General features: G+C 46.2%; 1 protein-coding gene across 16 annotated transcripts in view; it reads right to left on the bottom strand.

Annotated features, from left to right (window-relative positions):
* Positions 1-25,094, bottom strand: part of SHROOM2 (shroom family member 2) — a 294,895-nt gene that overhangs the window by 66,518 nt on the left and 203,283 nt on the right. For 4 of the 16 annotated variants that reach the window (XM_049872265.1, XM_049872272.1, XM_049872271.1 and 1 more), the window contains exon 2: positions 18,755-18,906. The exons of 11 other annotated variants lie outside the window; for them this stretch is intronic. In XM_049872265.1, the coding sequence (XP_049728222.1) occupies positions 18,755-18,906 (152 nt within the window). Of the gene's footprint in view, positions 1-6,310; positions 6,335-18,754; positions 18,907-25,094 lie in introns of those variants that run through there. One more of the 16 variants, XM_049872275.1, reaches the window with a different exon arrangement.

Genomic DNA, 25,094 nt, shown 5'->3' on the forward strand with positions numbered 1-25,094 from the left:
CAACTCACGGCGCCCCCATGTGTGTCAGAGTACAGCCTCGCTCCACAGGACTTTTGATGGCTCTGATCTTTCAGAAATAGATCCCCAGGACTCTCTTCTGAGGAACCTCTAGGTGGACTCGAATCGCCAACCTTTCAGCTAACGTTCAAGCATGTTTGCCGTTTGCACCACCGAGGGGCTCCTCTAAATAAGTAAGAAAGTAAACAAATACTTACTTTGTCCACAAAAACAAAGCCCAAACCTTCTCCCTTACCGGCTTCTGCCCAGCTTTGTGTACGGCCCTGAGCATCTCTGAGGAGATGGGACTGGGCTGGGATACAGTCTAGACTCCGTGTGTGTGTTTACGTAATTAGTTAAGGAAGTAAATAAAGGCTGTCTGAGAGCTGACTGAGACAAGCGGCTGTATCTTCCTCTGAGCCTCTCAGTGCGTACCCCATGATGTCAGTGTGCCCGTGACTTGGTTCATGCCTATGACGTCAGTCCATGCCCGTGGTGTCAGCGCAGGCCTGTGACATCAGTGTGTCCATGCCTGTGATGTCAGTGCATACCTGTGATATCAGTACCTGTGACTTCAAACAAGGGTCCCTGTGAACAGGATGGTGTGAATGGCAACTGCCAAGACAAAGAGCACAAGTGGGTTGAAGCCAGGACTTCTGAATGTGGTGTGAGCCTCCTGGGCCCCCACTGCACCATCCCCACCACCTGGTGTAAGTCTTATTGTTCTTCTGGCCACACCTGCCCAGGGGTGATAAAGTATGTTCAGTTGAAAAGTCCCTACAGAGGCCACAGCTGTAATCTGTGTCACTGAATCGAACACATAAAACATGTTGAAACGGCAAACGTTTTGTTATATATATACTTACCGCAATTTTAAAATCAAAAGAAGTTAAAACCAAAACAACACATAACAAAAAAACTCTACTGAGTCTCTTTATGGAGACCATACCTTTTTCCAAGCCGGCAGAAACATTAAAGAAAATTACCTAAGTAGGAAATAAAACCAAAATGCATTTTAACACCAGCTATTTGATGGCTCAGATCAGTTTAACGAGGTAAAAAAAACACAGGTGGCAAAACGTAGAACATACGAACTTCATGCTAGCTTCACACGAACTACAGGGAAAACATACGATAGACTAATTCATTACAACACAGATGCAAAGGAATCGTAAATCCAAGACTGTACCTCATAGAATTCCTCAGAATCCTCGTAAGGAAGGTTCTGGCCACGTGAATATCATTTTCAGACAGCTTTTCCTGTGCTACCATATCCACAACTGCTTTCATCTTCCTTTATAGTTAATTAATGACAGGAGTAAACTAGGCTGATTGAGACTGGAGGCAAAGGAAAAAAAGAAGGCTCGGAAAAGCCAACGCTCTCCACTTGCAGGGGGTGGTATTTCAACCCTGCAACCGAAAAGGCTGGGGTGTTGGCTGGGGTTACTGGGAAAGGGATGCTCCATTCATGGGCTAAATGTTTTTTCCAGAAAAACTACCACCAGCCAGAGAGCTAAGTGAGACAGAGCAGTTGGTATCATGCCAACAGCCCCGTCCTACCATCTGGACCCCAGGAGATGCCCTCCTTCCCTCACCAGGTGTAGCAGATGCTCTGGGCCATGGCGGCACTGCGTCAGCAACTTTCTTCTCTGGTCATGTCCAAGACTACCAGAGTCAGCCACCTGAGCTCATCACCAGTCGGGCTCTCAGACGTTGGCCTGGGCCCCACGGTCGCTTGGACAAACTTCTAGACACCTCTCATCACAAGAGAAAAGCACGCAATGACCTTCATAGACTCCCAAATCTGTAAATACTCATCAAGGGAGAATAAATATGATTCTCTTGACCTGCTCATCTGTAAAATGGGTGCGACGCCCTGCCTCACAGAGAAGGAGCAAAGCTTTCGTCTACCAGAAGCGAACAACCATGGGTCAGTGCAGAGTAGATGCTAGGGGTTGCCCAGGCCTGGTCACTGGCTCAGGAAGTGACTGAATTGTTCCTGCTCCAATACGTGTCTCAAAACCAGTGTAAATGACCCTGTGCTATGGGCCTTCAGGACTATAACAGAGCTGATATTGTAAATAGCATGGCCCTGCGTGGCCCACAAAGACCAGCCCAGCACTGCCAACACTCGTTGGCGGCCATTCCAAACACAAGCCAAGCTCGCCGCCTCCTCCAAGACATGGAACCCCACCACCTCCCTACCTCCATGTAGTAATGAAGCACTTCATATCAATGAGCTCATTAAGCCCTGACAATAACCCTGAAAGGTAGCAAGGAGAAGTTTTTTCTATTTACGCTTCAAGATAAATGAAGCTCAAAGAGGGCAGTGACTAAAGCAAGGAGAAGACAACAAGCCAAAGTCGCCTGTCCTCAGATGGATTAAAATGTTCTTTTCACCATGTCCTGCTCATCTCAGACAAAAAGCTGAGACTAAGAATGCATCCATCTCTTCCAAGGCAACACAGGTTTCTAACATTTTGAACTATACCAAAAAAAAAAAAAAACCTGTTGCTATGGAGTCGATTCTGACTCATAGCAACCATACAGGACAGAGTAGAACTGCCTCGTAGGGTTTTCAAGGCTGTAATCTTTACTGGAGCAGACTGCTACATCTTTCTCCCGCGGGGGGCTGGTGGTTTCAAACTGCCAACCTTTCGTTTAGCAGCCAAGCGCTTAACCACTGCACCAACAGGGCTCCTCTTAGACCACACAGAACAGAATAAAATGGCTTGGTGTACCTCCTGATTCTAATCATGTAAAATCATTTGATATACTAACTTCTGTAAACCAAAAAAAAGCATATTCAATTTTCTGGGCATTTAACTCCAATTAGGCCTCGAGGGTATTTTTGTTGTTGTTGTTGTTTCTGTAGTTCCATAACACTTTTATCAAGATACACAATTATATAGTTCACTCATTTAAAGTGGACAATTTATTTTTGATATATTCACTAGGTTGTGTCTAACAATCATATTGTCTAATGTTGGAATACTTTCATCATCCCCCCCAAAATCCCATATTCCTGAGCAGTCACCTCCCAACGACCCCATACTTGAGCCGTCGACAACCACTAATCTACTTTCTGTCTCTCTGGATGTACCGACTCCGGACATTTCATATAAATGGAATCATACAATACATGGCCTTTTGTGTCTGGCTTCTTTCACTCAACATAACATTCAAGGTTCGTCCACATCGTACCATGTAGCTGAACTTCATTTCTCTTTATTTTTGAGTAAAATTCCATTGTATGGATAGGCCATATTTTGTTTATCCATTCATCTGTTGATGGGCATTTACGTTGTTTTCACTTTTTGGCCCCTGTAAACAGTGTTGCTATGAACATTTGTGTACACGTTTTTGTGTGGACATATTCTCTTGGTAGACCATGAGGTTTTCAAGAACACTCTTATTTACGAATTCTTCGTATCTTGTGAGACTCAATTATAAGCTGCATGTGAACTTTTCTACATTAATATTTTACAAGGAGGAAAACCTCCAAATCATAGATAACATCAATTGTAATTTGCCATTCATCCAGAATATAAGAAAAATATATTGAGAAAAAAAAAAAGATGAGTTTCACAGCAAATTCTAAGTAACAATTTAAAATAACAGATTTTCTGTGAAACATTTCATAACATGGAGGAACCTAGAAGGCATTATGCTGAGCGAAATTAGTCAGAGGCAAAAGGACAAATATTGTATAAGACCACTATTATAAGTTCTTGAGAAACAGTATAAACTGAGAAGAACACATACTTTTGTGATTACGAGGGAAGGAGAGAGGGAGGGTAGGAGAGGGTTTTTTACTGATTAGTTAGTAGATAAGAACTGCTTTAGGTGAAGGGAAGGACAATACTCAATACATGGAATGTCAGCTCAACTGGACTGGACCAAAAGCAAAGAAGTTCCCGGGATAAAATGAATGCTTCAAAGGTCGGCGGAGCAAGGGCGGGGGTTTGGGAATCATGGTTTAAGGGGACTTCTAAGTCAATTGGCAAAATAATTCAATTATGAAAACATTCTGCATCCCACTTCGAAATGTGGCGTCTGGGGTCTTAAATGCTAACAAGCGGCCATCTAAGATGCATCAATTGGTCTCAACCCACCTGGAGCAAAGGAGAATGAAGAACACCAAGGTCACACGATAACTATGAGCCCAAGAGACAGAAAGGGCCACATGAACCAGAGACTTACATCATCCTGAGACCAGAAGAACTAGCTGGTGCCCGGCCACAATCGATGACTGCCCTGACAGGGAGCATAACAGAGAACCCCTGAGGGATCAGGAGATCAGTGGGATGCAGACCCCAAATTCTCATAAAAAGACCATACTTAATGGTCTGACTGGGACTAGAGGAATCCCGGCGGTCATGGTCCCCAAACCTTCTGTTGGCCAGGACAGGAACCATTCCCGAAGACAACTCATCAGACATGAAAGGGACTGGACAGTGGGTAGGAGAGAGATGCTGATGAAGAGTGAGCTACTTGTATCAGGTGGACACTTGAGACTGTGTTGGCATCTCCTGTCCGGAGGGGGGATGGAAGGATAGAGAGAGTTGGAAGCTGGCAAAATTGTCACCAAAGGAGAGACTGGAAGGGCTGACTCATTAGAGGGAGAGCAAGTGGGAGTACGGAGTAAGGTGTATATAAACTTATACGTGACAGTTTGACTTGATTTGTAAACGTTCACTTGAAGCTCAATAAAAGTTAATATGAAAAAAAAAATCAGTTTCATACAAAAAAATAAATAAATAAAATAACAGATTTTACAAGAACAGCTGAAGAATTCCTTGTAGAAGGTTAGCCTGGAGTATAAGACATAAAACAGTACTTGTGAAGACCGTGCTTCTTAGTTCAAGTAGATACACCAGACTAAATGGGCAGCTTCTGCCCGGAGGTGAGATGAGAAGGCAGAAAGGGACAGGAGCTGGTTGAGTGGACACAGGAAACCCGGGATGGATAGGGGGAGTGTGCGTCACATTACAGAAAGAGCAACTGGGGTCACTTAACAACATGTGCATAAATTTTTGTATGAGAACCTAACTTGAGCTGTAAACTTTCATCTAAAGCACAATAAAAAAAATAAAATAAAATGTAAAAAGAAGCCCTTGTAGATGTGAGTCGAGAGGCTAAAACCTTAAACATAAACATTGTTGAAAATACTGCTACTGAACGATAACCACTTAGAATGATAACAAGTTTTATAGTTGCCTAAACTATAAAACTTGGGAATAAAATTCTTTAAGGTAAGAGAAACAAAAACAAAAAACAAACATTTCCTGAATTACATTCTTGCGTACACAAAAATGCAGCCCAGGTGGCACCGTGGTTAAGAGCTACAGCTGCTAACCAAAAGGTTGGCAGTTGGAATCCACCAGACACTCCCCAGAAACCCTATGGGGTAGTTCTACTCTGTCCTGTAGGGTCGCTGTGAATCAGAATCGAAGGCGACGGGTTTGGTTTTGGGTTTTTTGGTACACAACAAGATAGCTGTTACTATTAAATGTGCCACTTCCGGGTCTTGGACGTCAGACCCTTCAGCCAAACACCAAACCCACTGCCCTTGAGTCGATTCCGACTCATGACAACCCCATATATATAACAGGGTACAACTGCCCCCATAGGGTTTTCTTGGCTGTAATCTTTATGAAAGCAGATCACCAGGGCCAGGGCTTTCTTCCGTGGCACTGCTGGGTGGGTTCCTACTGCCAACCTTGAGGTGAGAAGTCAAGCACAAACTGTTTGCATCACCCAGGGGGCTTGTACCAGACCTTTAGACGCACATTTTTTAAAAGCTCTCAAGTTTGTCAGTACAGACAATTCATGATAAATGCAACTAGACTTCTGTTTTCCCTGCTTGTCAAGAGATTTCTGGATCTCGCATGGTTAAGGACTCAGAATGACTAAGGGGACTGAGTGAAAAATTACAAAACAGAAAAATCTGCAAACCGTCAGGCAGCTGTCACGATGCTGGCATACCCCAGTGTAGGCTGAGGGTGCCCAGAAAGCACCCTTCGCTTTAGGCGCAGAAAGAAACGAGGGCGCAGGACAAAGCAACAGAAGGACCGGCTGAGAGTAGAGAGATCGGGTCATTGACATCTCCCTCCTCCAGCCTGAGAAGCAGCCCCTGACCTACGTGAGATCATTGAAGCCTGGCCACGCGTTTAGAAACGAGGCTCAAACACCATGGAAGAGCAAACGTGTTCAAAACATACGTTTTTGAAACAAAAGGAAGCCTTGATACTTCACTTCACAAATAATAATTCTAATCTAGCAGAAAGGGCTGGTAATGACCACTACCCACCTGTCAGTGTGACACACTGTGTGGGCCTGTGTGTTGCCGCGAAGTTGGAAGCTATGCTCCCGGTATTTCAAATACCAGCGGGGCTACCCGTGGTGGACAGGTTTCAGCAGAGCTTCCAGACTCAGACGAGGCAGAAAGGCCTGGAGATCTACTTCCAAAAACCAGTCAACGAAACCCTAAGGATCACAACAGAACACTGGAGATGAGTCCCCCAGCCTGGAAGACATTCAGAGTACACAGTGGCCACAACAATGGACTCAAACATACCAACGATCAAGGATTTCTACACAGAAAGCGGTTGACTGGGTGGAACCTGAGGAAGAAGCAACCAATCTCCTAGACGCTGAGGCTGTACGTATTTCATAGGTGATGCCGGCTATAAAGATCCTCCCCACCCTGGGCCCTGACGGTGGTAAGACGGGCGCCCATGCGTAATAGCTGAGTCGCGGCCCAACATTCTGAGATGCTTTCATAATCTGCAAAGCCAGGCACACTGTTCCCTGGCCACATTTCAAGATGCGCGTTTTCAGGATTCAACCACTGGGTGAGCACCAAGTACGTGTAAAAATCTCAGCAGTCTGCTAAGTGAGAGATGCCAGGACGTAAGGGCAAATGCTGTATGAGTGCATTTATACCAAACGTCCAGAACAGGCGAAGCCATGGGAACAGAAAACAGATTAGTGGTTGCCAGGGGCTGGAGGGGAAGGGGCCAGGAGGAAGGCGGAGCGACTGCTAACCAGTGTGGGGCTTCTTTTGGAGGTGATGGAAACGGGAACTAGATAGAGGTGATGGTTCTACAAAAGTACTCGGCTGCTAAATGAAAGGTCGGCAATTTGAACCCACCAGCTGCTCCAGGGGAGAAAGGTGTGGCAGTCCACTTCCATAAAGATTTCAGCCTTGGAAACCCTACGGAGCAGTCCTACTCTGCCCTATAGGGTCCCTATAGTCAGAGTCAACTCGAGAGGGCAATGGGTTTTTTTGATAATCTTTATGGGAGCATATCACCAGGTCTTTCTCACGTGGAGCTGCTGGGTGGGTTTGAACCACCGATCTTTCCATTTGTAGCCGAACGCTTAACCGTTTGTGCCTCCAGGGTACCACTAACCCATTACCATCAAGTGGATTCTGACTCATACTGACCCTACAGGACAGAGTAGAACTGCCCCCATATGGTTTCCAAGGAGCGCCTGATAGATGTGAAATGCCAACCTTTTGGTTAGCAGCCATAGATAGCTCTTAACCACTATGCCACCAGTCCATACCCACTAGGGAAGGTGAAATTTTCCCAAAATACAATTGCTTTTCTCACCAATCCTCTGAAGCTCCTGGTGCATAAGGAATGTATTTGGAAATCAAGAAAAATTCAGGCTGGTTTCTGTTTGCTACCACTCTGATGCCCTGAAATGGCTGGATCTGTGCTGCTCAGGAGACAGAGGGACATGTGGCATCTGTCTGCTGGTTGTCCAGTCACAACCCTGTCATGAAGCTGGACAGGGGAGCCTTGGTGCCACCTGGAGTCCTCAGACACTTGTCATTCCTTCAGCGTGGCTCCAACTCCTTTGGGCCAGACACGACTAGAGTGGGGAGGTCTACAGGGTGGCGGTGTGTCTTCCCAAACAAGACACAAACTCACGGGGCTTCAATCCACAGGCTGTTGACTGCCATCGAGTTGGCTCCAACTCATGGCGACCTTGCACAAAACCAGAAAGAAACACTGCCTGGTCCTGCACTATCTTCATGATGGTTGGTATGTTTCAGCCTGTTGCTGACCTACAGCGCTTATCTTCCAGCACTGTATCAGACAATATTCTGTCATGATCCATACAGTCTTCACTGGCTGATTTTCGGAGGTAGACTGCCAGGCCTTTCTTCCTAGTCTGTCTTAATCTGGAAGCTCCCCTGAAACCTGTCCACCATGGGTGACCCTGTGGGCGTTTAAAGTACCAGTGGCATAGCTTCCAGCACCACAGCAACACGCAAGCTGCCCAGTAGAACACACTGACAGATGGGTCATGGTTAACCCACACTCACTAGAGCTGTGGATGGCATGAACAGTATGCACGCACGCCACCAGGGGGACCACGATGAAAGGGAAAAACACACGCACTTTGGGGCCCTGACAGTACAGACCACGTGGTATTCAGTTCCGTTCACCACAGCACCCCTGCCACATAACAGAGCCACGAGCATCTGACGCAAATACAGACCGAACGTATGAAGGGATCTGCCCTTGACCCATTTGTTCACACTTGCACGTCTGCTGTGGTGGGTGAGGTCGTTGCACTGCAGGGAGACACAATATCCAGTCGTAAACTCCCAACAGAAACGAGGGGGAAAGCTGCTGCATAAGCTGGGCCTGGGGGTGATGTGGGTAGACAGAATGGCCTGGAGACCAGGAAAGACACACCTTCCAGGAGGGCAGAACACCAGGCAATGGCGGACATGGTGCTGGTGGAAGAGGGTGTATGTCCACGAAGATGACCCAATGGCTCTTTACCTTTGTTCTGCTATCGTGGTAAGGAGCCCTGGTGGCACAGGAGTTAAGCACTTGGCTGCTAACTGAAAGGAGGGCAGTTTGAACCCACCGGCCATTCCGTGGGAGACAGACATGGCAGTCTACTCTGTCCTGTAGGTTCGCTATGAGTCAGAATCGACTTGGCGGCAATGGGTTTTTTTTTTTTTTTTTTTAACTAATGTGGTACATTACATTGATTTACTAATACTGAACGACCCAATGGGGTGCTCTGAATGCATACTAAATTAATACGTTAAGCCATGTTGCAAAGCACTCTATAAATGATGCAGGTGTGTTCAGATTTGGGTTGCTAGTTACTATAAGGAAAAGAAGACCCCAATAGCCTTTTAGGGACATCTATATGCAGAGAAGAAGCCCTGGTGGTTCAGTGGTTAAGCGCTCAGCTGCCAACCAAAAGGCCAGCAGTTTGAACCCACCAGCGGCTCCATGGTTGAAAAGACCTGATGATCTGCTTCCGTAAAGATGACAACGAAGGAAACCCTATCGGGCAGTTCTACTCTGTCCTAAAGGGTCACTATAAGTCAGAATCGACTCGACAGCAATGAGTCATACAGCAGAAGTCGTCCCTGGGTTGTGGCTGCTGACTGAAAGTTAGAGGTTCAAGTCCACCCAGGGGCTGGAAGAAAAGCCTAGTTATCTCCTTCCAAAAACTGAGCCATTGAAAACCCTATGGAGCACAGTTCTACTCTGACACACAAGGGGTCATCTTGAGTCAACTCGACAGAAACCAGTACCAGATATGGCAGCGAGTGCTCTCCCTGGGCAGTGGCGCAGACCATACCACGTGGTGGATGGTGACATGATTCAGACAGGATCTGACGCGCTACAGGATATCAAACAACTCGGGTTAACTGTCCAACATAAACTTCTGCATTGACTCTGTTTCGGCAAGAAAATAAGCACAGTAACAAAGGAGTTCCTGCCTTTATACCCAAGGAGAATTAGGTAAAGATAAAAATTCCCCCATGACCTCAGTAGCTGAAACCGATACAAGACATCAAAGCCACGTTCAAACAAATGCCAGAGCGAGAACCAGCATTCGCCCAAGATGAAAGCGCCAGAAAGTTCCTGCCCCCAGGAGGCTGGGTGTTCCCTCATCTCTCTCAGCAGACTCAGCAAGAGCACGTTTCTCGTGCAGCGTCAGAGGCTGCTCCTGGTACCTGAGCAGAAAAGACAGCGACGGAAAGGTCATGTGATGAATGGAACGAGAGGGCACGGTGGCTTCTTTTTCTAGCCACTTTTATAATCGGGTTTTTTTTTTCCATACCTATGACCCTGATAATGTCCAGAAGAAAGAAAAAAGTCCATCTCCCAGGTACCTGAGAGGTTTGCAGACCACCTGGACTCGGCACTATATATCCCCTCACTGTCTAAGGCATCATTTAATTCAACTCAGCTTTAGAAAGGCAACCGCCACAAAGTACTGGCAGGTATTCAACTGTGTACGCTACATTTCAACATAAAAGATGGTTGGCGAAAGGAGTCGGGACATTCAAATGCGCAACCATTAACTAATTATAAACAAGCCTGAGGATCAACAAGACTGGGTCTGCTGTATAAGAATAATGAAACAAAAAACTTACCAATACGTTGAGAGCCAGCATGACAAGTAGATAAATAAGAGAAAGCTACACAAAAGAAGCAACAAGAGACTGTGGACTACTGTCATTTAAACAGGAGTCCCTGGGTGGCACAAACTGTTAAAGTACTCAGCAGCTCTCCGAAAGGCTGGAGGTTCGAGTCTACCCATGAGTACCACGGAAGAAAGGTCAGGCAATCTACTTCCAAAAAATTAGCCATTGGAAACCCTATGGAACAGAGTTCTGTTCTGACATACATGGGGTTGCCATGAGACAGAGTCGATGCCACAGTAACTAACGGGGAATAAAAAAAAAAAAAAACATAACATTAAACATGTCACATAATTAGAGATTCATCTGATTAAACTGCCTAAGCCATACACTAAATCCAAATCTAAACAGTTAACCTTCCACTAAGTATAAAACACTCACCATCTGGGCGGTTTTATCTTTTCTCTGGACTTTACTAATAGAAACAAGAATGGAGAAGAGACCAAAGAACTCAGGATATCCGTCCAACATAAACTTCTCCATCGACTGCTTCAGCAAGAAAATATGCACAGCAACAAATGGTCACAAGCCCCAAAAGCTTCAGCACAGACACTTTTTACCCGAGTCTGAACAAGCTGACAGCTGACAACCCCGTGAAGCACAGGGTTCCCACGACACGCAGCTCCCCCACCATGGCGCACACCCTCCATCTGAACACCCATGCATCCGCACCCATGCTGTTTCTGCTCTTGGAAAGGAAGAGGAGAAGACACAGCCTTCCAGCGTCTCAGCCAGCCCCTTCCTCCTGCCACACCAATGCATGTAGTGACCAAGCTGCCCTGGCTTCTGGGAACATCTGTGCTAATCAGCGCGGTGCCCCCTCAGCCACCTGCTGGAGGACAGCTCCAAAGAGCCAGCACAGGAGGGGGGAGCTCAGCCAGATCCCGGCTAGGAGCAGAATTCACTGCTTCGGAGTAGCATCCCGGGACGAAGGCAGGGGGCAAGCAAGGTTTTCCGCAAGCATGGGTGCTGTCAGTAAGCTGAAACCGCCCTTCTTCTAATTTAAGCACACCACATAGAGCCTGGCTGACCCTCTCAGCTCCAGCACAGTACTCTCCCCCTCTGCGCTAATCTGCTCCCAGTGCAAGCTTAGTGCACATAATTAGATTCACAAAAGGGTTTAAGGCTGCAGGCAAAGAGGCAGCAGGAAATAATGCAAGTCAAGCCTATAGGTAATTTGGCTTTGCAGCTCCCTAACAAAAGTGCTGGCAACACACTGTATGTTCAAGAGAAACTTCATGGAAAGAGACCAATGATTGAGGGGCAGGTGTGCTTCACCAGAAACAAAATTAATATTAAAGTATAAATGTGGAGAAAAAACTGAAAGCAATTACAAGCTTAAGAAAATAATTTATGATATGTTTGAAAGAAATTTTCCGTAGGGCATTTGAAATTTAGTATACTTTTTAGGAGCTGGCTGTTCTGGGTGGTGCAAATAATTAATGCACTCGGCTGAAAACCGAAAGATCGGAGGTGCGAGTCTGCCCAGAGACATCTCGGAAGAAAGGCCTGGCAATCTACTTCCACAAATCCAGCCACTGAAAACCCTACGGAGCGCCAGCCTACTCTGACACACACGAGCGCAGTCAACTCCACGGCAGCTGCTGCTTTAGGAGAACCTGTGGTTTTTAAAGCCCGTTCATTTGCCTCTGAAATAGGCAAATGGATGGACATGTCCTTGTAGTTGTTGCCAGGTGCCGTCAAGTCGGTTCTGACTCATAGCGACCCTCTGTACAACAGAACGGAACGCTGCCTGCCCCTGCGCCATCCTCACAACTGTTGCTATGTTCGAGTCCCTTGTTGTAGCCACCATGTCTATCCATCCCACTGAGGATCTTGCCCTTTTTCACGGACCTCTACTTCACCAAGCGGGATATCCTTCTCCAGGGACTGGTCCCTCCTGGTAACACATCCAAAGTACATGAGACGCAGTCTTGCCACCCTCACTTCTAAGGAGCATTCTGGTTGTACTTCCTCCAAGACAGATCTGCTCATTCTTTTGGCAGTCCATGGTATAGTCAATATTCTTCGTCAACACCATAATTCCAAGGCATCAATTCCTCCTTGGTCTTCCTTATTCATTGACCAGCTTTTGCACGCAAAAGCATGTTGTTGTTAGCTGCCCTCAAGTTGAACTCTGACTCATGGACACCCCATGTACAACAAGATGGGACCACTGTGATCCATGAAGGTTTTCACTGGCTGATTTTCAGAAGGAGATCTCCAGGCCTTTCTTCCTCATCCATCTTAGTCTGGAAGCTCCACGGAAACCTGTTCCGTGTCACAGCAACACACAAGCCTCCACTGACAGACGGTGGTGGCTGTGCACACGGTGTACTGGCCGGAATCGAACCCAGGTCTCCTGCATGGCAGGTGAGAATTCTACCACTGAGCCACCACCGCCTTCGTGAACGCGTCCAAGTGCTCTCCATAGAGTTTCTAATTGCATATTTTAGGGCACTGGATGGCAGTAACCATAACTCCTAGCAACGGGCAAGAACTATATGCCAGGCATTTCCTGTTTAATTCTCAGCCCCATCATCACCATGCTGCCCCTTCTCAACACCTCCCATGTGTATCCAGCAGCCTGGCACCGTCTTGTGTCCCCAGACAGCACCTACTCCTCTAAGTTCATCAGGAAAATGATGCAAGCAACCTGGTCTTTGGTCCTCAATCTTTTGCAAGCATGCTGGCTTAAGCCTTGGGTGCACCCACCATGGCCATCCATCCAAATCGCCCATGGCACTTTGTGAAAACACAATCACTCAACATCCATCGCAGACATGGCCGTGAGGACCCCCAGGGGTGGACTGATACCTAGGGAAAAGATGTAGCCCTGTACTTTGTGCAGAGATGATGAACAAAGCATAGAAGGGGACCACGTGTGCCTGGGCCTTCCTGCATAGGAGCACCTGCTTGGCCGCGGAGAGATAGAGCAAGCAGCTGCCTGGGAGACAGGGCATGGCACTCAGCCTCCCCCCAAACCTGGCGACGAGCCTGTCACCACACCCCTGGACACCTGGCTGCCTGCAGACACCACCTGGGACAGTGAGGCGGGACATATGTGCCCTTGGCTAGGATCACCGTCATGGCCCTTTGTCTTCCTCCCAGGCTCCTCTGGGAGAAAGGAAGCAAGTGCTCCATCTCGCACGTCTGGGAAAGAGATTCCACTGGCGCAGATACCGATCCGCACGCACATCTCCCGGCGGCTCACATTCCCAGCACCGGTTTCTACGTGATGACACGATACGCTGTGACCACACGCCAGGGAACAAGAGACCAACCCTTTGTAATCCAGCCCGTCGCAATCCGACCCGGCTGTTCCGTCACCTGGCCACCGTGCCCACCAAAATAAAAGATGCCCACAAAATAAATGGTATATGGCAGCTGTCATTAGGGGGGCAGGTGAGGGACAAGTACATGACCCACGATTAGAATTTGTTTAAAAACTATGTGCATACCAAACACCTTGTGGGACCAGTTTTCTGGGTTTGAAGGCTTCGGGCCATAGTCTAGTGACACAAGTCAATTGGCATAATACAGTTCACAAAGTCTATGTTCTACATTCTAGTTTGGTGAGGAGTGTCTGGGGTCTTAAAAGCTCACGAGCAGCCATCTAAGATACTACTCATCCAGGGAGAAAGAGAAAGAAGGAAACCAAAGACTCAAAAAAGAGTCTACGTGAACCACAGCCTCATCTACCCTGAGATCAGAAGAACGAGGTGGTGTCCAGCTGTCACTACTGACCACTCTGATCACGGCCACAGCAAATGGATCCTGATGGAATGGGGAAAAAAATGTGGAACAGAGCCTCATATTCTTAAAAAAAATAAAACAGACTTACTGGACTGGTTGAGACTAAAAGACTCCCCGAGACTACTGCCCTGAGATACTCTTTAAACCTTGAACTGAAAGTAGCCCCTAAAGTCACCATTTAGCTAAATAACAGAGTGGCTCACGAAATAAAGAATACCACCTGTGAGTGCTGTGCTCCTTTAAATAATCATCTATATGAGACCAAATGATCAACAAGCATCTTAAAACAAAGATGAGAATGTAAGCAAGCAGGGAAACGAGATTAATGGAAACACAACAACCTGAACGGAAATAAGAAGAAGGTTCATGGGTTGCAAAGAATGTAACCAATGTCACTGAACAGCTAGTACAGAAATTGTTGAATGAAAATCTAAACTTAAAGAAAACTGTGTGTATGTGTCTTGGAGCCCCCTGGTGGTGCAAATAGTTAACAAGCTTGCCTGCTAACCACAGGGTTGGTGGTTTGAGTCCACCCGGAGGTGCCTCAGAAGAAAGTCCTGGCCATCTGCTCCTGAAAAATCGACAATTTTAAACCCTGTGGAGCACAGTTCCACTCTAACACACATGGAGGTGCTGTGACTTGGGGTTGACTTGACAGCAACTTGTTGGTACGTGTCTTAGATTTAGGTGAATATTCCCCTTTCCCCACCATCCCCCCAGACAAGCAAACAACCCAACCACGCAGGTGCCGGCCAGAGCTCACCCTCAGGATCCCTACCTGATTTCAGGCCCTAGAAGCAGAGTCCCGCTTCCTGAGGTGCCACAGGTGGGTAGGCAGCTGATTCATGTTAGACAACGGCTGAGCAACCTAATGTACCATTTGGTCATGCTTTTGAATGTTAGTGGTTCACTCTATGGAGCGCCTTTTAAGAGTATCCAATCCTTTTTTGGAGCTTTATATAAAATTCTGGAAAATGCAAATTAATCTATAGTGACAGAAGCAGATTACTGGTTGCCTGGTGTTAGGGACTGAGCTGTGTCCCCTCAAAAGATACGTCCTAACCCCTTTACCCTTGAATGTGACCGTGCTGGGGGCGACAGTTTTTCTTTAAAGATATTACCAGTTAAATCATGTCAGGAAGGAACCCTGGTGCTGCGGTGGTAAAGGTCAGTGGTTCCAACCCACCAGCTGCTCCAAGGGAGAAAGATGTGGCAGTCTGCTTCCGTAAAGATGACAGCCTTGGAAGCCCTATAGGGCAGTTCTACTCTGTCCTGTAGGGTCACTATGAGTCAGAATCAACTCAACAGCAATGGGTTTGATTTTGTTGGTTTTAAATCACATCAGAGTAGAGAGGGTACTACTCCAAACCCCTTCTGAAGAGTGAGAACAGACAGGCAGTCAGACTCAAAGAGAAAAGATGCCCCGTGTATATCTGTCTACACGGCAAAGAACACCAGCAAATGCCCGGGGCTACAGAAGCTGTTAACAGACAACGCCTAGAACAGACAAAGGACAAGTATGACACCCAGAATTTACACTTCTAGCTTCCAGGACTGTGAGAAATATCAATCTGCTCTTAAAAGCCACCCATTAAGTGGTATTTTTTGAAACCCTGGTGGCGTAGTGGTTAAGTGCTACGGCTGTTAACCAAGTGGGTTAAGTGGCATTTTGTTATGGCAACTCTAGGAAATTAAGCTACCTGGGGAATGAGAAGGATGAAGAGATTTAAACAGATTTATACGTAGGTAGAAAAGAACACACGTTAAGGATTTAAGAAAAATAATCTAAAAGACACTCCTGGTGCTTTTGTAACAAGGAAAACCATACAAAGTTAGTTGGGTGTTTCGGGTGTCCTTATGATGTGCGTCTTTAGGGATTTACAGCACTATTCTGCCCTGAGCGGGACGCCAGCAACAGAAACTAATAACCACTAATTAATTATTTTAATATAATAGTAAAATATAACAATTTTAAATTACAACTAATAATTAATTATTAGCACTGGACACTAGCGTAGGCAGGCCCTGCTCTTAGAATTCTGCCAGCAGCCTCAACTGAGAGCTGAGCCTTCCCCACAGAAGAGACAGGCAGCCACCTGAGCAGCGTGCTGCAGCGTTTCAGGTGCTCTGGCACCCCTGCGACCAGGGCGTGCAAGAAGGGGGTCCGCACTGCGCCTGGGGGCAGGGGAGAGGGTTGGCGTCAACCCCAAAGGCAGTGTACGACCCTTGTCACACCTGTGGGGAAGGAGCTTCCCGCCACTCTCACGGCCTCGGCTCTGCCTCGAGCTCCATGTGTGAGAACAGACTGCCTGCCTCCCGAGGGCCAAAGCTGTGGGGGCAGAGGAGCTATCATGCCACCAGATAGCATCTCTCACTTCCCATCCTTCCCACAAGGCTCCAACACTGCCAGTCCCAGGTTTTCTCTTCTCATTTACGAGGACAGAAAGGGTGGAAGGGGTTAATAAAACTGCTCAAGAATGGTTCACGTTGTTGTTGTTGTTGGGTGCCCTCGAGTGAGTCCGACTCATAGAGACCCCAAGTGACAGACCAGAAATGCCCCCTTGTCACGGACTGAATTGTGTCCCCCTCAAAATACCTGTCAACATAGCTAGGTCATGATTCCCAGTATTGGATGACTGTCTACCATTTTATCATCTGATGTGATTTTACCATGTGTTATAAATCTTATCACTATGATGTAATAAGATGGATTAACAGCAGTTAATTAGTGTCTTAAACCAGTATCTTTTGAGATATGAAAGTAAGAAGGCAGCAGAGAGACATGGGAACCTCATACCACAGAGAAAGCAGTGCTAAGAGCAGAGCGTGTCCTTTGGGCCTGAGGTTCCTGCACGGAGATGTTCCCAGGCTAAAGGAAGACTGATGACAAGGACCTTCCTCCAGGGCCGACAAAGACAGAAAGCCTTCCCCCGGAGCTGGCACCCTGAATTCAGACTTGTAGCCTACTGGACTGTGAGAGAATAAACTTCTCTTTGTCAAAGCCCTCCACCTGTGGCATTTCTGTTACAGCAGCACTAGGTGACTAAGACACCCCCACAGAGTTTTCTAGGCTGTAACCTTAACAGGAGCAGATCACCACCCTTTCTCCCGCAGAGCCGCTGAGTAGCTTCTAACCGCTGACCTTTCAGTTAGCAGTTGTGCCACCAGGAATGGCACGTACCACTTAGAAACAAGGTTGCTGATGTGGCAAAGAAGGCAGATTTTCCCTTCCTCATTTCTAAAATGGCTTCTTGGATACTGTTTTCGACAAAACTTTAAAAAAGATCAAGTCCTTTGGGGAATACATCTTCCAGTTTGTCCTAGAACCACACAAAATGCTTGAGTCCATTTATTTTTTAAAATTAACAGCCAATCTTTGAAAGAGCACACCAATTCTGCAAAAAAAAATGCATGTAAACACTTTACTATTAATTATTTAACTATGAAAACCGAGGTGGAAAATTATTTCTACATGAAAACAACAAATGGCAAGTACCCTTGGGGTGCCCAGGAATACTACTTTACTTCCTATACATAATGGCATCACCTCCCTAAGTTTGCTTTCGAATCTCTTAAAATCATCCACATTCCTACCAGCAACCTAATTTATAGGACTAGGCAGCGTGCTTCCCCCACACAGCAGCCAGGCACTAAAAACAGCTTGTAGCCGGTTTTGAAAAGCCTACTTAACAATCGTCCTTATTTCCTAGCATACAGACTGAAAACGCCACCTTGTGTAAACAGCAGGCAATAACATGTGGCTGTATAAGAAACATAAGCAGAGAGTTTTCTCCGTGCCAAGAGAATAAACTACATGTTGTTAAATAAAAGATATAAGTATTCAAACTCATGTGTTAAGTAAAAAATAAATAGTCAGTAGTAATAAAATACCACCACCTGTCAGTTTGTCATATTGTGGTGGCTGGCATGTTGCTGTGACGCTGGAAGCTATGCCACCGGTATTTCAAATACCAGCAGGGTCACCCACGGTGGGCAGGTTTCAGTGGTGCTTCTAGACTAGCACTAGGAAGAGAGGCCTGGCAATCTACTTACAAAAATTAGACAACGAAAATCTTATGGGTCACAACAGAACACCATCCGACTCACTTGCTTTGGGCACATCATCAGGAGGGATCAATGACTAGAGGAAGACATCACGTTTGGTGAAGCAGAGGGCCAGTGAGGTTGAGGGAGACCCTCGGTAAGACGGACCAGCACAACAGCCACAAGGACGGACTCCAACACGCCAGCAATCATAAAGATGATCTGGGGCCGGCAACGTTTTGTTCTGCTGTGTCAGTCAGTCAACTCTACGGCACCTATCTATCTGTCTACTGATAAAATGAGGAATCTTTTGAGGTTTTGGTGCTGGATTCATCCTTGATCAAGAGACGTCATTCTAAGAACAAATACCCCCTGCCCCAAATCAGCGTCACCCAGTGACACAGGATGTCTGCCGGGCTGCGCTCACAGGGTGGCTTTCTGCCTGTCTGGTGAACACGGACAAGACACAGCTCTTACCTCTTTACCACCAGCTTCAAGGTCTTGTGGGAACCCTTCACCAGGCAGATGGCTTCCTGCCGGAACCCCGAGAGCCCGATGTCATTGATGCCAACAATCTCGTCTCCAGCCAGTAACTTGTCCACAGCCGCGGCTTTGCTTCCTTCTTCAATCTGTAACAAACAAGCGTGCCCCATCAGCCTTGGGGATGACTGACTGACTGACGAGTCAAGGGCAGTCTCCAGAACACAGCCGGCACACAACACTCCCGTGACACACGAATTGGGCACGTTCATGCACCCGGCTTCAGATGACCCCACAGCCAAACATCACATCTGGGCCGGTGAATGGCACAGTGGTGGGTGACCTTGCTTCCACGTGTGTGTGGGGGTGGGGGTGTTTATAAAAAAAGACAAACCAGTTGCCATCAGGCTGACTCTGACTCACGGCAACCACATGTACTGCAGAGTAGAACTGAATTCCATATGGTTTCCAATGGCTGTGACCTTTGGGAAGGAGCCCTGGTGGCTCAGTGGTTAGGCACTCCGCAGCTAACTAAAAGGTCAGCAATTCAAACCCACAGCTGTTCTGTGGGACAAAGGTGTGGGAGTCTGCTTCTGAAAAGATTACACCCTTGGAAACCCTGTGGGGCCGCTCTACTCTGTCCTGTAGGGTCTCTATGAGGCGGAACTGACTAGGTGGCAACAGGTTTGGCTTTTGGATTGGACTTTTGGGAGCAGATCGCCAGGCCTTTCTTCCGTGGCACCTCTGGATGGGTTCAAACCACCAATCTCTCAGTTAGTAGTCAAGCATTTAACCGTTTGCACCACCCAGGGACTGCAGGGGGCAAGGGGCAGGGGCAGGAATGCCCCAAATCTTTGTTTCTCTTACAGTACCTCTCGCTTTGGTCTGCCTTTCCAATGACACAGAGTGAATTTGGAAAAAGACAGAGTTCAAAGGGACACACACAACCAGAAAGGATTACATCCAAAGATATTGGTTCATTTTCTAGATTTCCTTTACCCAAACAATAATTATCAACCATCTGTATTACTTACTAATTATTTCTCATGTGTTTATCATCTTATACCTAGATTGTTTCTGCAACAGCTTTACTGCAAAATTAATGCATGTATCATATAATTCACCCATTTAAAGTACAAAACCCAAATCGCTCTTAGTGTATTCTGAGTTGTGCAAACATCCCCACAGTCAACTTGAGAACATTTCCATCACCCCTAAAGGAAACCTCAGGCTCAGCAGTCACCTCCCAGTTTCCCCCCAGCCCCTGGCAACCATTCATCAATTTTCTGTCTCTATGGATTTGCCCGTTCTGGACAGCTCATATAAATGGATTTGTACAATATGCAGTCTGCTGGGACTGGCTACGTTCACCCATGTTGCGACACGTACCAGAACTTCATTCCTTTGTATGGTCAGGTAATATAGTCTACCATATGGATAGACAAGGAGTCAAAAGATTGGCAGTTTTAATCCACTCAGAGGCGCTTTGGGACAAAGGCCTGGCAATCTACTTCCAAAAGATAAGCCACTGGAAAAGCCTATGGAGTACAGCTCGACTCTGACATATAGGGTTGCCATGAGTCTGAACTGACTCAAAGGCAGTTGTTTTTTTGTTTTTTATAAATAGACCAGACTTTGTTTATTCATTCATCAGTTGATGGACTTTTTGACTATTGTCAATGACGCTGCAATGAATAGCTGCGTTTTTTGTGTGGACATGTTTCCATTTCTCCCAGATACATACCTAGGAGTGGAAGTGTCTGAGGAGCTGGTGACAGGTTTTGCCTCCTTGGGGTGTGGGTGCTCAAGGAAGATGTTCAGGGAGCCAGGGGCACTAGGTATGTCCTTGAAGCTGTCTGGAAAGGACAGCCGGACACCTAGGGGCCAGGCACTCTGAGGACACAGGCCTACATAAAGACACCCAACTGGACAAGGGGCCTAGGTGAGGAAGGAAAGAGGAGTAAAATCAGATCAGGGGCTGGGGGCTGGGGTGTCCTCTGGGCCAGGAGGAGCCCCTGGAATGTCTGAGCATTGGCAGGGCTCCCGTTCTGGGAGGAGGATGAATCCAGAGGTATGGAAATGTCGGTATTCCATATTTTTGTCGTTGCATGCCATTGAGTCTATTCTAACTCATAACAACTCCATGTGACAGAGCAGAACTTCCCCATAGGGTTTCCAAGTCTATAACCTTTGCTGGAGCAGATTGCCGGGGCTTTCTCCCACAAAGCCACTGGGTGGGTTCAAACCGCAGGCCTTACTGGTAAGAGCCCCCGCTCCCCCCCAAAAAACAAACGTGTTGTCGTGGAATCAGTTCCAAGTCATAGCGACCCTACAGGACAGAGTAGAACTGCCCCACAGGGTTTCCAAGGAGCAGCAGGTAGATTCGAACTGTTGACCCTTTGGTTAGCAGCCTTAGCAGCCAAGCTCTTAACTACTGCACCACCAGGGTTCCCGTTAGGTACCCAGGCAACTGCTAATAGTTCTGACTGGAGTATTCCACCCTCCATTTACATATCGGTGCCAGAAAGCCTGACTGTGTGGCTGACCTTTCTCCCTACTCTCCCTACTCTGAACCAAATAACAATAGGTGGGCAGTGTGGAAAAGAATTTGGCTTCTAAAATAACAAAAATAATAAAGTGGGACGAGGAGGCAAATCACCTTAAGCTTTTCACAGTGCCAGGAGCCCAGGGACCCCAAGGCAGGCCCCAAGGCCCAGGGGTTGGCCCTTTCTTTTGTAGACTTTCTACCTCTAGTAACTTTCTGACTCTGAGGAGTTCGCCCTTGTTCAAAGATCACAGAACTGCTTTCTATCCGTGTGCATCCCATGGCGACAAACCCTATGGAATTCTGATTTCTTTTTTCCTCTTTCCCTTGTATTTACAATGAATGGGCAATAATACAGTTTACCTCCAAGGCAGACACTCAGTGCAAGTCAGTAATTTATAAAAAAAAAATTTAAAGAAAAGCAACTCTTATATCAAAAGCATAAATTCAAGGCTTAAACCAAAGCAAATCAAAACTCGATGCCGTGGAGTCAATTCCAACTCATAGCGACCCTACAAGACAGAGCAGAGCTGCCCCACAGGGTTTCCAACGCTGTAATCTTTACGAGAGCAGATCAACAGGTCTTCCTCCCTAGGAGTCACTGGGTGGGTTCGAAGTGTTGACCTTTTGGTTAGCAGCCAAGTGCTTAACCACTACGCCACCAAGGCTCCTGATTCAAGGCTTAAGTGAGAAATAACAAATCATCCTAACAAGCTGTTCCAACAACTTTTAAAGTGTCAACAAAGAACAGTATTCAGAATACATAATAACCCCTTTCCCCAGAAATGAAGACATACAATTTATTTACTACAAATAGGTGGAAAAATCAGACTCTCTCAAGTACATTCTGATAGTAGGTACTTCTCCCAATACTTTGCCATTGTTGGTTTGGGAAATCTGCTTTAGAAGAAAGCACAGGAAGAAATAATTTAAGCGTATTTATATCCACATTTATCTCTTTTAAGTGAGAAAATTAAACACTGACCTCTATGATTACAGACTATACTTTGCAATTTCAACTCTACTGTCAATGGAAACAACGTATAAACTGAAAATACAATCTACACGGTTCTTGACTTAGAAAAAAGGGAAGAATCGAACATCTCAGGTAAGCCATATAAAAGCAAAACATCAAACAATGGTCACAACCACAAGATTCTGAGAATAATAATGCCAGCCACAGGCTAATAAGGCATCTGCTTGAAAATATTAATTTGGCTTTTATTTTGAAGTGTCCAAAAATGCACACGTACAGAGCATAGTTGTAGCATCACAAACTTCGAAGGCCAGAACCCTACCGTGTTTATGACTTTAAAAGGTTATGCATTCCTCAGGGTCTAAAGACATGAAAACTATTTAGATCCAGTATAAAGCCAGTCACCACTTGGTCAGCTCCAACTCATGGCAACCCCATGGGTGTCAGAGTAGAACTGTGCTCCAAAGGGCTGACTTTTTGGATGTAGATAGCCAGGCATTTCTTCCTAGGCACTCCTGAGTGAACTCAAACCTCCAACCTTTCAGTGAGCAGCCAAGTGTGTTTACCATTTGTACCACCCTAGATTCCAGACCCACTAGAAAAATTAGCATATGTGCTAAATTTTAAAAGTTTAAAAGTTTCCAAGTGGCCATCTAAGATACACCTATTGGTCTCTACTCATCTGGAACAAGACAGAAAGAAGGAAACCAAAGACTCAGAGAAGAACGTAGTTTACAGGACAAGCAGTTTACACAAACCATGGCCTCATCTACCCTGAGACCAGAAGAACTAGATGGTGCCCAGCTACCACTGCCAAAGTTCCCATCAGGGCAACAATAGATGAATCCTGGTAGAACGAGAGAATAATGTGGAAGAGAACTCAAATTCCTAAACAAGTCCAGACTTACTAGACCGACTGAGACTAAAAGACTCCCTGAAACTATCGCCCTGAGATACTCTTTAAACCTTGAACTGAAATTATCTCTTGAGGTCACCTTTTAGCTAAATAAGAGATTGGCTAAAATAAACAGTATCACCAGTGAGTAATGAGCTCCTTTAAAAAATCATTTATATGAGACCAAATGGTCAAAAATGACTCTAAAGCAAAGATGAGAAGGTAAGGGGGCAGAGAAACTAGATTCCTAGAAATGGTACAACCAGAACAGAACAAATGAGAATGATGACAGAAACGAAAACCAAACCCATTGCCATCAAGTCGATTCCGACTTGTAGAGACCCTACATGACAGAACAGAACTGCCCCGCAGGGTTTCCAAGGAGCGGCTGGTGGATTCCAACTGCCGACCTTCTGGTTAGCTGCCAAACACTTAACCGCTACACCACCAGGGCCCTGAGAATGATGACACACTGAAAAATGTAACCAATGCCACTGAATAATTTGTGTGGAAATTGTTAAATGGGAACCTCATTTGCTGTGTAAGCTTTCACCTTAAACACAATAAAATGTTATTTAAAATAAAAAAAAAAAAAGTTTGTCCTGCTCCCTACCATGAATATTTTTGAATTCAATCATCCAGGAAAATCTTTAGGCAAAAGCAATGTATGACTAATTGCCTGCAGGGTTTGGACAAACAGTTTTTGAAGGGAGCAGTTCCTCAGGGTGACCCAGTATCCACGGGTATGCCTGGGTGGGCTCTGAAGCCCCAGTCCCACATAACTCAGAGATCCTTCAGGGCAGAGCAGAACTGGTCCATGGGGTTTCCAAGGCTGTAATCTTCACAGAAGCAGACTGCCACATCTTTCTCCTGCGAAGCAGTTGGTGGGTTCGAACTGCTGACCTTTCGGTTAGAAGCTGAGCGCTTAACCACTGCACCACCAGGGCTCCTCAACCAAAAAAAAACCAAACCCATTGCCGTCCAGTCGATTCCAACTCATAGTGACCGTATAGAACAGAGTAGAACTGTCCCATAGGGTTTCTGAGAGCACCTGGTGGATTCAAACTGCCAACCTTTTGGTTAGCAGCCATACTGCTTAACCACTATGCCACCAGGGCTTCCAGGGCTTCCAGGGCTCCCACACTCCCACAAACTCTGTATAACAAGTCCTAAGAGACTGCCTCACGGTGCTGTCATTGGCTGCCTGCACCAGGAAGTACGGCCTCTTGTTACTTTTTTTTCTCAGCTGTAAGGGTTTCTTAAAGCTTCTCCTTAGAAATGAAGGCTGCATTCCAAAACAGCTTCTTCCTTCCCCTAGCCACACCCCACCTGCATTTCCCAGCAAAGACTTGTTTTAGTTTGGGAGATAAAGCTGGGTTTTTTTCCCCTCTGTTCTTACCCTCCTCCTCACCAAGAGCAAGCATCTCTTTGGTATTCATTGTGCTCATGGAGAAAGTAGTCCTAAGAGAAAAGGCAGCTTTAGAAAACTCCACTCCACCAAACTTCTCAAGCAGGTAGAATTCATTAGGCTTGAACTTGGTGAAAAGAAAACCTATTTTTTTTAAAGGATCATGGCTTGGAAACTCTGTGGGGCAGTTCTACTCTGTCCTATAGGGTCGCTAACAGTCGGAATCGACTCGATGGCACTGTTTGTGTGTGTGTTTGTTTGGCTTTGACTGCCAGCACCACTAATGTACATTGCGTATTATACAAACTTTCACATCTTGATGTGAACATTGTAATAACCCCTGTGCATCACAAGACAAAGACAGCACTTGGCATTATAACTATTTTTGACTGTTGCCTAAGTCTGTAGAACGTGGGAGCCGTGAATCACGGCAGTCTGGAAAAATGCTAGGTCTGTTACCCCAAACCATAAGAGCCCCTTTGCAAAAAGCCAGTTGTTGTTAGGGGCCGTGGA

This window comes from Elephas maximus, chromosome X (genome assembly GCF_024166365.1).
Source record: "Elephas maximus indicus isolate mEleMax1 chromosome X, mEleMax1 primary haplotype, whole genome shotgun sequence".
Taxonomy (NCBI): Eukaryota; Metazoa; Chordata; class Mammalia; order Proboscidea; family Elephantidae; genus Elephas; species Elephas maximus.